Genomic DNA, 14,057 nt, shown 5'->3' on the forward strand with positions numbered 1-14,057 from the left:
AATTTGGCATCTTCCTATCACAGGTACCTGCAGCTAACCTCAAAGATCTGATTACAGTCTAACCGAGGCTCTATAGAAGTTCCATGTTACACCCTGGTTTCTGCATTCTCTGACCTAGAAACTGAGCCAGTGACATTCTTGGGTGCAAGAACCTTTCTTGCTCAATCCCCAAACCCCTTGATTTCCACAGTGTCCAAAAATCAATCAATTCCAAACTCTTAATGACTGATTGGGCCCTCTAGTAGAGGTTACAGGATTCCAAAGACATTTACAACCGTCTGAAGAAGAAAATAAAAGCCCCTCATCTTGATCCTAAATGGCCAAAACTGAGATTCTACAAAGAGTTTGGAGAAATTGTGGTTCTCATTCCCACATCAAATAGTTGAGGTGAACACCTCTGAAGAGGAAATGAGATATGTGTGTAAGGAAGGGTTGGAAAGAAATGCGCATGTTAGATGGGGTAAAATGGGAGGAAGCTGCATTGACCATAAACACTGAGAAGAATCTGCTGGATTATTCCACCTATTTAATACTTCCTTGTAGTATAGGAGGCCATTCAGCCCATCAGTTTAATGTGGCTCACAGACCAATCCTACTGCCACCCCACTGACTAACTAACCTATTCTCCCCACATCCCCATCAATTCTACCACCGACCTATACTAGGGACAATTTGCAGTGACCAATCAGCCGACTAACCCGTATGTCTTTGGGATGAGGGAGGAAACCGGAGCACCATACAGTCTTTAAAGACAATGTAAACACAGCTTCTGATTGGTAACATAAAATATTAGTAAATGCATCTGACAATCACTTGGATCTTAAAACCAAGGGCATGTTGAGCTGATTAGTCAAACTGGTGTCTGATTAAGCATCAAAATCAGCTTGGGGAATTAATTAAAACTTGTTCTTCAACACAGCATGGTATATCACAGTGAAACAGAAGGGCTTTGAATCTCGATAGATTTGGCCTGAAAGCATTTGCTGTTTACATTCCTGATCTGAGCAACCAGCGACTTTGCAAGCTTTGAACAATTATCGAGTTGTTAATTAGTTTCTGCAAGGAACTCCAGCCGTGATCAGAGTGTATTGTAGAACAAGGATGAGGGGCCAAATGGCCTTTCTCTTTGTGTCCACAGAGAAAAGGCAGCACTTGTTTTGGTTTGGGCGGAGGCATGTGAAACAGTGAAACTTGCGATGGAAAACCACTGGGTTTCTTCAGCTGTCCTTTCCGAAGGAGATAGTTGTCTCTCTGGATGGTTTCCAAACCTTGTGTGGAAACTGGGCTGTGGGAACGGTCCATAGGTATTGGTAGTCACACCTCAACCTCCACCATCCCACATCAAGGCACTTCATCACTGCAGGTCTATACTGTGCCTCGATCAATTGTGGTATAACTTTCATCCAAACAAACACACACACACACACACACACACACGCACGCACGCACGCACGCACGCACGCACGCACACACACACACACAAGCTGAGCTAGTAAAGCCACTGCCTCACAGCTCCAGAGACCCGGGTTCGATCTTGACCTCTGGTGCTGCCTGTGTGGAGTTTGCATGTTCTCCCTGTGATCATGTGGGTTTCTTCTGGGTGCTCCAGTTTCCTCCCACGTCCCAAAGACGTGCAGGTTGTTAGGTTAATTGGCTGCTGTAAATTGCCCCTAGAGTGTAGGTGGGTGGTAGACTTGGGGGGGAGTTGATGGGAATGTGGGGAGAATAGATTACAGGGAAAATTAGTGGGGAAGTGGGATTGCTCTCTGAGGGATACGGACAGGCCTTCTCTATAGTAAGGAAACATAGAAATATGCTTATATACACACACACAATGCTTGCCCACAAATATACGTGCTCACACATGCACGTATGTACACACGCTCATGTACACAAGCACATATATCACACATACAGGCACATTACAGGTACATACATGCACACATGCATACCTACACAAACATAAGTGCACACACCCACATCCACACATACAGACACAGACAGACATACACACACACACACACACACAAATACATACACACACACGCACATACAAATACATACACACACATGCACATACATTCATGCACACAACACACACCCACACACAGATCCCAAGCAGTGAACATCTGGGAGATGCTGAGACAAACTGTGGCAGTGCCTGTTACTTGATCAGCAAGATCAGGGAACTCAGTCCCGATCAGTAATCAACTCTGATAACTTCCTGGGACATGAGCCATCCCACGCTGCACAGATTGATCAAGGGTACCCATTGGGGAAGCTCGCAGCTGATACTTGCAGACTGTGTCCATTAGTAGGATAACAGTGTAACATCACAGCTCCTCATTAATAAACTTTCATCAGACCCTCCATTGTGAGCAGGCAGTTCCAAAGTACCAGGCAGAGTTTGGGGGAGCAGTGGAAGTTGTACCTAGACAGAGGTGTCTGGCGGGCAGTGCTGAACTGACCATTTGTTAAAAGCCTCCTAAGGAATCTCAGTCCATTGACCACAAATTGTCCATTTTACTCTCTCCATGAGCATAATTACTCCCAAGTTCATCCACCATACCATGTGTCCTAAATTTGTAAATTTGAACCTGTTCTTTATAAATAAATCTCTAAAGGCTACTTATTCCAAAGGAGAGCAGCTACAGTAACGTTCCACATCTCATTCTGTCTCCTTTGATAAGTGGAAAGGATAGTTCCATCTATTAACTCTCCTAGGTGGTGCTAAGGGAGGTATCACCCCTTCTGGGTCCAGAACAGATTAATTATCCGTTAACTACCCCTGATTGTGGGTGTGGGAAAAACAGTCAAAAAGGAGTTGATGGGTACATAAGGGAGAATAAGTTGGAGGGGTAGAAGGGAGTAAGGAGAGGAGGGCAGCAGGGTGACACAGCAGTTAGAGCCACTGTCTCACAGCCCTCGTGATCCTAATTCAATCCTGACCTTGGATGCTGTCTGTGTGGAGTTTGCACGTTCTCCCTGTTTTCCTCCGGATGTGCCGGTTTCGTCCCACGTCCCAAAGATGTATTGGTTGGTTAATTGGCCACTGTAATTACCCCTTGTGTAGCTGGGTTGTAGAAGAATCAGGGGAGGTTGATGGGCATGAGTGAGGGAATCACCTACAGGGAAATAAATGGGGGAATGAGATTGGTGGGGTTGCTCTGAGAGACAGTAAGGACATGATGGGCCAAAAGGCCTCCTTCTGCGTCCACTATAAAAAGATATGGGTGGCACAGTGGCACAGCTAGCAGAGCTGCTGCCTCACAGTGCTAGAGACCTGTATTTAATCCTGTCTGTGTGGATTTGCATGTTCTCCCTGTGACTGTGTGGGTTTCCCTGGGAGCTCCAGTTTCTTCCCACATCCCAAATACGTCCAGCTTGGTATCTGAACTGGCCGCTGTAAATTGCCCCTAGTATGTAGGTGAGTGGTAGAATAATAAATGGGATTAATATACGTGGGTGGTTGATGGTTGGCGCAGACTAGTATAGCAGTTAGCGTAACGTTATTACAGTGCCAGCGACCTGGGTTCAATTCCTGCCGCTGTCTGTAAGGAGTTTTTACGTTCTCCCTGTGTCTGCGTGGGTTTCCTCCGGGTGCTCCGGGTTCCTCCCACATTCCAAAAAAAAAGGCGTACGGGTTAGGAAGTTGTGGGCATGCTATGTTGGCGCCGGAAGCGTGGCGACACTTGCAGGCTGCCCCCAGAACACTCTACGTAAAGGATGCATTTCACTGTGTGTTTCGATGTACATGTGACTAATGGAGATATCTTATCTTATCAATGGACTGAAGAGACTGTTTCCGTGCTGTATGACTCCGTGACTATGAATATGATAGGGTAATGAACCAGACTACTGTGCAGAGCAGAGAAACAACGACGATAATGTTTCAGCCAGTGTAGAACGTTGAGGTGAGGAATTCCACACGATGTGCTTGAGTCCCAGACTGCAGTGAGGAGGAGTAGACTATTTCAGTTGCTCATCAGAAGTTTGACAAGATGTGGGATTGATATTAGAGTTAAAGACAATATTGACATTTTGATGATATCGGTATCCATATCTCTGGCCCAGATCATCCTGTCAATGTCCACTTAAATATAAGCAAGTGCTGGACTTCTACATGTGCAGTGTCTAGTGCAGAATCCAAAACCCACTGGTTGATTTGTGACAATCTGCCGCTGGACACTGCGTGGAACCCAGCACTGAAGCCCAGCAGTGAAGCCCAGTGTTTGCTCTTGGGAATTTGTCTCTCAGACCCTGTGAGGGATCGGGCACTGCACTGATTTCAGTGGGGATTATAGGCTGCAGTGCTCCAAGTTCCTTTATCACAATTTTTTTTGGTTTTGTTTCGTGTTTTTAACTATTTAGAAAAGGTTTTGGAAACTTTAGCTAACTTTAGAGTGATAGAATCGAAGAACATAAAAACAGGCCCTTTGGCCCAGTGAGTCTGTGCCAACCATCATTTATACTGGAGCATCAAACAGTCCGCTGGAGGAACTCAGCAGGTCAGGTAGCATCTGTGGGGGGAGAAGGAATCGTTGACATATTGGGTTGAAACCCTGCATCAGGACTAGTAGACTGACCTCTACCTTTTTACTTATTGTCAATACCACCCAGCACTGTACCCATTGATACTAAAGCTATGCTGATCCCATTTTGTTCTCTCCACGTTCCCATCAACTCTCCCCAGATTCTACCACTCACCTACACACTAAGGACAATTTACAGTGGCCAATTAACCTACCAACCTACATGTTTTGGAATGCGGAAGGAAACCGGAGCGCCCAGAGGGAACCCACATGGCCACAGGGAGAGCGTGCAAACTCCACATAGATAGCATCCAAATTGAGGATTGAACCCAGGTCACTGGATCCATTACTCAATCAAAGATTTTTAATTCTTTTAAATTATTTGCTTTTATAATAATCTTTTTCAAATGTTTCCATATGTCAGAGAAACTTAAAAACTGCCCATGTATTTGATAGCCAGCATAAGATAAGATAAGATTTCTTTATTAGTCACATGTACATCGAAACACACAGTGAAATGCATCTTTTGCGTAAAGTGTTCTGGGGGCAGCCTGCAAGTGTCGCCATGCTTCTGGCGCCAACATAGCATGCCCGCAACTTCCTAACCCGTACGTCTTTGGAATGTGGGAGGAAACTGGAGCACCCAGAGGAAACCCACGCAGACACAGGGAGAACGTACAAGCTCCTTACAGACAGTGGCTGGAATCGAACCCGGGTCTCTGGCGCTGTAATAGCGTTAGGCTAATCGCTACACTACCGTACCTTCCCCTATCAAATCTATCCACGCATTTTGGGGGTGGGGCATCCCCAGTGTGTCACTGAAGGCCCTGTCACCATGGTGATGGAGTCTGGGATGATTCAAGCTAGAAGGATAGGAACTTATATCTGGACCAGGCAAAGGGGGAGCATGAGTGGCTATTGAAGGTTGTGGGAGCACCCAAGGAAGATCCAGCCCCATTGTTTTTCTTAATTTGTAATGGGATGTGGGCATCGCTGGAAAAGCTGGCATTTATTACCCATTCTAAATGGCCTTGAACTTTGTATCTTGCTGGGGCATTTCACAGGGCAGTGCGAATGACAGTCACATTGTGGTAGGTCTGAAGTTACATACAACCCTCTACCTGAGTAATGACAACAGATTTCCTTCCATCTAGTGAACCAGATGGGGTTTTACAACAATCAAGTTGTTTTGCTGTCATCATTACACTTTTATTCCAGACATTTTATTGCTTAGCTCCATGTGTATCCAGTAAGTTAACCACCACGATATTACATGATCCCATTTATAGATGGTGATCATTCCAGTAACAGACAAACTTCTTGGCCTTTCTTAATCAATGCCCTTGGCAGCACTTGGACAGACTATTGTTTAGTACACTGAGCTAGCAAATTATGTTCTCAACTCTTCGTTCAAAGCCATAGAATCGTAGAATCAAAGAGCAATCCAACAGTAACAGGCCCTTCAGCCCATTATGTCCATGGCAACCATTTACACGAATCCTATTTGCCAGCATTTAGTCTGCAGCCTTCCATGCCTTGGTGATTCATGTGTTTATCGAGATATTTCTTGAATCTTGTGGGAGTCTCTGCAACTACTACCCACTCAGTTAGTGAGTTCCAGACTCCAACCGTACTCTGGGTGAAAAAAAATCTTCCTTATATCTGCTCTAAACCTCCTATCCTCACCTTGAACCTATGGTCTCTGGTTGTCGAAGATCTACGATGGGGAAAAGTTTACTACTGTCTACCCTATCTGTACTACATTCACCTCATCATGGCAGGTCTGGAACTTAAGTTCAAGTACAGGCCGTCCCCAACTTCCATGTCGATTTTATCCGTAAGTTGGAAAATAGACAAAAAGCACTCAGTATGGTAACCGTACCTCCACAGTATTGTAATGAATGACATCAAAAGTACATAAAGTCAAAGTCGATTTTATTGTCATATGCACAAGTACATGTACAATGAAAAACTTACTTGCAGCGTGCACATGCACAGGCAAATAGCATCAGATAAGCAGCTTTCACAAGAAAAACATAAATTAAACATAAATTATACACAGATTTTTACAGGAAAGAACATAATAAGAACAAAAATAAGTCCATGTCAGTGCAAAGTGATCAAAGTGGTCATTGCCAAACTGTAATGACTATGGTTGTGCAGGTTAGTTCAAGAACCAAGTGATTGAAGGGAAGTAGCTGTTCTTGAACCTGGTGGTGTGGGATTTTTATCTGATGCTATGTGCCCGTGATGCTGCTGCAAGTAAGTTTTTCATTGCAACTGTGCACACATGTACTTGTGCATCTGACAACAAACTCAACTTTGACTTTGACTTCAGGCTTCTGCACCTCCTGCCTGATGGTAGCTGCGAGAAGATGGCATGGTCCAGATGGTGGGGACCTTTGACGATGGATGTCGCCTTCTTCAGGCAGTGCCTCCCCTAGATACCACCGATGGTGGGGAGGGATGTGCCTGTGATGTATTAGGCAGAGTCCACTACTCTGCAGTTACTAAAAGTGGAGAGAGAGAGGAAATGAGTTCTGCCGTTTGTAGGAATGAACATATGATTTATTTTGAACATTGAATTTCAAAATATTATAGGAGCTCATTCTTAAGTAGGGGTGTCCATAGGTTGAGCATTCTTAACCCGGGAATCACCTGTATGTAAATGAAAATCTGGAATAAAGTCTAGATACAGCTGGTTCATTAATGTGTTGCAGGGAACAAAATCTTCTGTCCTTATGTGACTCCAGACTGACCAGTGTGGTTAACTATCCCTGCAACTCATTGGTTTATTACTGTCATATGTACCAAGATACTGTGAAAAACTTTCCCTTGTACTATGCCATCCATACAGATCATTTCAAAACATAAGTACATTGAGGTAGTACAAGGGAAAAGCAATGACAGAATGCAGATTACACTTTAAGAGAAAGTGTAGTATGGGTAGACAATAAGGTGCAAGGGCCAGGACGAGGTAGATTCTGAGGTCAAGAGTTCATCTTTAACGTACAAGGGGTCCATTCAAGTCTTCTAACTCAGGAACCGATATCAGAATCCAAATCAGAATCAAGCTTATTATCACTGACATATGTTGTGAAATTTGTTGTTTTGTGGCAGCAGTACAGGGCAAGACATAAAGACAAAACTTACTATAAGTTACAAAAATAAATAGATAGTGCAACAGAGGAATAACGAGGTTCATGGACCATTCAGAAATTTGATGGCGGAGGGGAAGAAGCTGTTCCTGAATCATTGAGTGTGGGTCTTCAGGCTCCTGTACCTCCTCCCTGATGGTAGTAACATGAAGAGGGTATGTCCTGGGTGGTGAGGGTCCTTAATGATGGATATTGCCTTCTTGAGGCACCGCCTCTTGAAGGTGTCCTCGATGGCGGGAGGGTTGTGCCCGTGATGGAGTTGGCTGAGTCTACAACCCTCTGCAGCCTCTTTCGATCCTGCACATTGGAGCCTCCATACCAGGCAGTGATACAAGCAGTCAGAATGCTCTCCACCATACATCTGTAGAAATTTGCAAGAGTCTTTGGTGACATACCAAATCTCCTCAAACTCCTAATGAAGTAGAGCCGCCAGCATGCCTTCTTCGTGATTGAATCAAATGTGAGCATTGCCAGTGACATCCACGTACTTCAATAAATTAATTTTAAAAAGAATTTGGATGTGGGGAGCACAATTTTTGTAGATGTTACAGAATATGGCAGGTAGGAAAATGGCCAGAAGCAGATTGCATTAGTCAAATCTACTGGCGGCACAGTGGTGCAGTATTTAGCACCACTGCCTCTCAGCTCCAGTGACCCAGGTTCAGTCATGACCTCCCATGCTGTTTGTGAGGAGTTTGCACGTTCTCCCTGTGGCCACGTGAGTTTTCCCCCAGGTGCTCTGGTTTCCCCCCTCATCCCAAACACGTGCTGGTGGGTCAATTGGCTGCTATAAATTACCTGTGGCGTAGATAAGTGGAAGGAGAATAGTGGAGGAGCGACATGTGAAAGACAATATGTTACAGGAAAATAAGTTGGTGAAGAGGGTTGAAGGGATTGCTCTGTGACACCACGGCCTCCTTCTATGTTGTAGGAAGATGTGAGAAACTATCCGGTAGTGGAGAAATTACCCCTTAATAAGTAGGAAAGTAATCAAAGGGGAGATGACCGACATGAAGGAGATTATGTTGTGGGGAGGTAGAGGAAGAGGGAGAGTGAGGCTGATGGGATTGCTCTGCTGGGAGCTGGCATAAGCTTGATGACCTGAAGGGCCTTTTCTCATGACATAGTAAGAATGGCATTTTAGCAATCGATGCAAGATAGTTCAAGGAATGGAAAAGACTGTGAGATTAGGGCAGAGAGACATGGATTCAAAATGGCAAAAGGTAGATTTAGATTAGATACCAAGAATGATTGATGCGAGGAATAGATTTCCCATGGCAGTCTGGTTAGGATTTACAGATAATTATTCAGTGCTGATGGAGGAACTGAGGTGTGTTCTGGATGAATTAGTTCAGCGTATGGTAGTGTACTGGTTAAGCCACCGGCAGACTTTTGTAGTTCGAGAGGCATGAGTTTGAATTCCTCAACAGCTGTTGGGGAGTTTAGATTCAAGTAATTAAATACATGTGAAATATTGAAGGAAAAGTCAGTCTCACTAACAGTAGCCATGAGACCATTGGATTGTGAAAAATTCCCTTCTGGTTCACCAGAGAAAGAAATCTGCCATCCTCATCCAGTTTGGACAACGTGGGAGTGCAGGTTGACCAAGGTGGTTGGTTCTTCACTGCCTCTTCAGTTCAGGGGCAATTAGAGATGGACAATAAATGCTGACATTGTCAGGGATGTGCACATTACATGAACAAGTGAATAGAAAGAAATTCAGACCAGTGAGCGGCCTACCTTGTGTGTAGTGACCTGGCAAACTTAATGCAGAAGAATCTGAATCCCTTGGAATGTTAACACCAGCCTTAACATCTTGGAGAGAGGTTACTTGGTCGGAAGAGAATGGAATTCAAGGTGCTAGGTTCTGCTTTAAGCCCAACTTCTTCATACTGGTTTCTCAAAGCTGAATTAGAAATAAGAAATACCTACATTCCTATTTTATATTTTACAAGCCCAGAATATCCCTAATTGTTTTACAGCCAATTAAATATGTTTATTGTTAGATTGTAAATTCGGAATGCTTGCAGGTAATTTCCATACAGCAAACTGTCACAAAATGTAATCCAACAGTAATCAGCTAATCTGTTTTAATGGGGGAAATAAACTTTGCCTGTTGGGTTAATTCCACTGCTTCAAAATAATGGTACGGAATCTTTTACATCATCTGGCAGAGAAGACAAGATCTTGGTGTAATAAGTTGTCAATGACGGTACCTCAGACGGTGCAGCATTCACTCAGCGCCAGACTGGAGTGGGACTTGAACCCATGATGTTCTGATTCAGACATGTAAGCGATTTGTAGCCAGTGAATCCCTGACCTCCAACAGACTTGTACGGATGTAACATGAGGAGCTCAGGGTGTGTCGTTTATCGGAGAGCAATCTTGTACAGGACGTTGGTGAGGCCACACCACACATCTTGTACAGGACATTGGTGAGGAGTGTGTTGTGTCAAGTTTTAGTCACTCATTGTTAAGCTGGAAAGAGTGCAAAGGGGATTAACGAGAATGTTGCCAGGACTCGGTGGCCTGAGTTCTTGGGAGGGGTTGGACAGGCTAGGACTTTATCCCTTGGAGAGTATGAGGGGTGACCGTATAGAGGTGTATAAAATCATGAGGGGCATAGACAGGGTGAATGCACACAGTCTCCTTCTCAGGGAAAGGGAATTAAAAACTAGAGGGCATAGGTTTAAGGTGAGAGGCGAGATATTTAATTGGGACCTGAGGGGCAACTTCTTCATGCAAAGGCTGGTGGGTATATGGAACAAGGTGCCAGAGGAAGTGGTTGAGCCAGGTACAATAACAACATTAAAAAGACATTTGGATAAGTACATGGTTGGGAAGGGTTCAGAGGGGTATGGGCCAAACGTGGGGAAATGGAACCAGCTCAGATGGGTATCTTGGTGAGCATGGATGAGTTGGGCCGAAGGGTCTGTTTCCATCCTGTATAACTATGAATCTATGACTCTATAACTTGCTATAAACACTGATACAATCCAGAGAGCACGTAGCCACATGGCACCATCCTTATAGAGTGGTAGCAGCCTTACAGTAACAATCATTGTTCACAACCAATGTTAGAAAAATGTAAGAACCAATTCAACGTGGTTGGTAGCCAATCAGGAATCACCCTAGAAAAATAACACCCAGGGATATTCAGCATCTGGAGGGTAAAAGTGGCTTTCAGGAGGGAGGCCTTTGAGAATCTTGTAGTAAAAATCTCATTCTGATCCAGTGATAATAGAGTCTCATTGTGATCCAGTGTTGACACTTGCAGTGATCAGCAGTGACAATATCTCAGAGATCCAGTGGTTCGACTACCTCACAGGGAACCAGTGCTGACAATGTTCTTGCAAGAATCCAGTGCTGACAGTCTCACAGTGATCCAGCACTGATAATGTTCTTGCAGTAGTCCAGTGCTGATAGTTGTGCAGTGATCCAGTGCTAACAGAGTCCTGCAGTGATCCAGTGCTGACAGTTTTGTGCAGTGATCTGGTGCTAACAGTGTCTCACAGTGATCCAGTACTGATAGTCTCACAGTAATCCAGTGCTGACAGTGTTATGCGGCGATCCAGTGCTGACAGTGCCTCATAGAGATCCAGTGCTGACAGAGTTGTTCAGTGACCCAGTGCTGACAGGGTCATGCAGTGATCCAGTGCTCCCAGTGGCCATTTGTTGATCTGTTTTGGGCCCTGCCTCTCTCTGCCCTGCTCCACCTGGTGTCATGGGCCTGGTTAACCTGTCCCCTTTGTTTCCCCAGCTCTGGTACATGGACGGCTACCTAAACGGCCGCACCGTCCGTGAGTTCCGCTCCTTCAACGACTTTGTCAAGGGCGAGAAGTTCATCATCTACCGCCTGCCCCACCCTTGGGCAGGCACGGGTCATGTGGTCTTCAACGGCTCCCTCTACTACAACAAGTACCAGAGCAACATCATCGTCAAGTACCACTTCCGCTCCCGCAGCGTGCTGGTCCAGCGAAGCCTGGATGGCGCCGGCTACAACAACACCTACCCATATTCCTGGGGGGGCTTCTCCGACATCGACCTGATGGTGGACGAGAGCGGCCTCTGGTCCGTCTACACCACCAACCAGAACGCCGGCAACATCATCCTCAGCCGGCTAGACACCCAGACGCTGGAGATCCTTCAGAGCTGGGACACGGGCTACCCCAAGCGGAGCGCTGGCGAGTCGTTTGTAATCTGCGGTACACTCTACGTGACAAACTCGCACCTCGCGGGGGCCAAGATCTACTTTGCCTACTACACCAATACATCGAGCTACGAGTACACTGATATACCGTTCCACAACCAGTACTCACACATATCCATGCTGGATTACAACCCAAGAGACCGAGCGCTTTACACATGGAATAATGGCCACCAGGTTCTGTACAATGTCACGCTGTTCCATGTCGTAAAGACATCAGGTGAATTGTAAAGTAATAGGACAATCCTTTTTACATTTAAACATATCATTACTTAATGAACAAAAGACTGTCTGGTGTGAGTGCGCATGGTTCCTTTGTGTTACTGAACAATAAAGTTTAACTTTGAAATGGTCAAGTTGGCTGGTATCTCATTGGAGGACTTCAATGATAGATCCCAAGCAAAACAAGTCTATTAACGATTCCGCCCTCTTTTGTTGTGACTTCCCCATTTTGATCCAGCATGTCACCAGGGCTTCATTCGACCTCACCTCCCAACCCCACTACCTCTACTTCTGTAGGAGGACCAGGGTCACCATGGAGTTGAACTCCACCCTGAGCTCCCCTCAAAAGTCACACCTCATCCCGTCTTAGAAATATGTCATTGGCCCTTCATCTTCACTGGGTATAAATCCTGGAATGCCCTGCCCAACAGCGAGTACCTTCACCACATGGACTGCCTTTCAAGGAGGTGACTCACAACCATCTTCCCAGGAACAATTAGAAGCGGGAAATAAATGCTGGCTTTCGTAATACTGAGTTACTTAATAATTAAGCCATAGTGCACCAATCAATCTCTGGTTTCTGGTCACGTGAAAGTTAATTCCCCGGGCAACCTCCTGAGATGGTCATGTGATAAGAGGCCAGAAGGGTCCCACAGGCACAACTGAGATCCACGGTGTTGGACTACCAAGGGTGAATAGAGAAGGGGCAAATTAGAAATGATGGCATTTTAGAAGACTCCTCATTTGCAGAGTGCAGGAGGAAGGAAAGCTGAAAGAAATTTGTTCCCAACTATGGGAATCCTGGCAAAGGTGCAGAAGGAGACTTCCAGCCCTTTGAACCTATTCTGATATTCAATTAGATAATGACTGACCTTTTTATTAACTCTACCTTGCTTGCAACAGTCTTGTACATCTGTCAAGGGAACTCTAAACAAGTTAAGTAAGAAAATGGAGGAGATGTTTCATACCATAGAAATTCATGGATGTGAAATATCAGGCAAAGTTGAGTTTGTTGTCATAGGCACAAGTACATGTGTGCACAGGTACAGTGAAAAACTTACTTGCAGCAACATCACAGGCACATGGCATCGTATAAGCAGCATTCAAACAAAACATAAATTAATGATACACAATTTTTACAAGAAATAACACAATTAGAACAAAAAAAAGTCCACTGTAGTGCAAAGTGATCAAAACGGTCATAGTGTTGTTGTACTGGGGTAGTCATTAGGGTTGTGCAGGTTGGTTCAAGAACTGAATGGTTGAAGGGAAGTAACTGTTCTTGAACCTGGTGGTGTGGGACTTCAGGCTTCTGTACCTCCTGCCCGATGGTAGCTGTGAGAAGATGGCCCGGCCCGGATGGTTTTATTATTTTATTTGTTCATTTCTGGATATGGGAGTTACTGCCAAAGCCAACATTTATCTCCCATTCTCAAAACCATTGGAACTAACAAGGTGCTCAGAGCAAAGGATCAATCATCTCAGTGACACTGTGCTTGGCATCCCATAGAGGCAGACTAAGTCTGGTTGATTTCCTTCCCTGACGCACATTGTGAACCAGCAACTTCATGGTCACAGTATTTTATTAAGTTTTTTCATCCCAGACATATGTCACTAGAATATAAATTACCCAGCTTCATAGGTCAGACTCAAACTCATCTCTAGAGAAGAAACACAAGAGACTGTAGATTCTGGAATCTGGAGCAACTTAACAAGATGTTGAAGGAACACAGCGGGTCAGGCAGCATCTGTGGAGGGAAATGGACACCCTTCATCTAGACTGGTGAAGTACAGATGAAGGGTCTCAACCCGAAACATTGACCGTCCATTTCCCTCCACAGATGCTGCCTGATCCATTGAGTTCCTCCAACATCTTGTTGTTGCTTCAACTCCAGCGTAATAATCCAGGTCTCTAGTTATCAGACTAGTAACTAAACC

At 44.9% G+C, this 14,057-nt stretch overlaps 1 protein-coding gene across 1 annotated transcript in view; it reads left to right on the forward strand.

Annotated features, from left to right (window-relative positions):
* Positions 1-12,249, forward strand: part of olfm2a (olfactomedin 2a) — a 367,084-nt gene extending 354,835 nt beyond the window's left edge. Inside the window, exon 6 of the mRNA XM_052042035.1 lies at positions 11,451-12,249. Within this exon, the coding sequence (XP_051897995.1) occupies positions 11,451-12,128 (678 nt within the window). The 3' untranslated portion in view covers positions 12,129-12,249. The remainder of the gene's footprint in view (positions 1-11,450) is intronic.
* The last annotated feature ends 1,808 nt before the right edge of the window (positions 12,250-14,057 follow it).

This window comes from Pristis pectinata, chromosome 31 (genome assembly GCF_009764475.1).
Source record: "Pristis pectinata isolate sPriPec2 chromosome 31, sPriPec2.1.pri, whole genome shotgun sequence".
NCBI classification, from domain to species: domain Eukaryota; kingdom Metazoa; phylum Chordata; class Chondrichthyes; order Rhinopristiformes; family Pristidae; genus Pristis; species Pristis pectinata.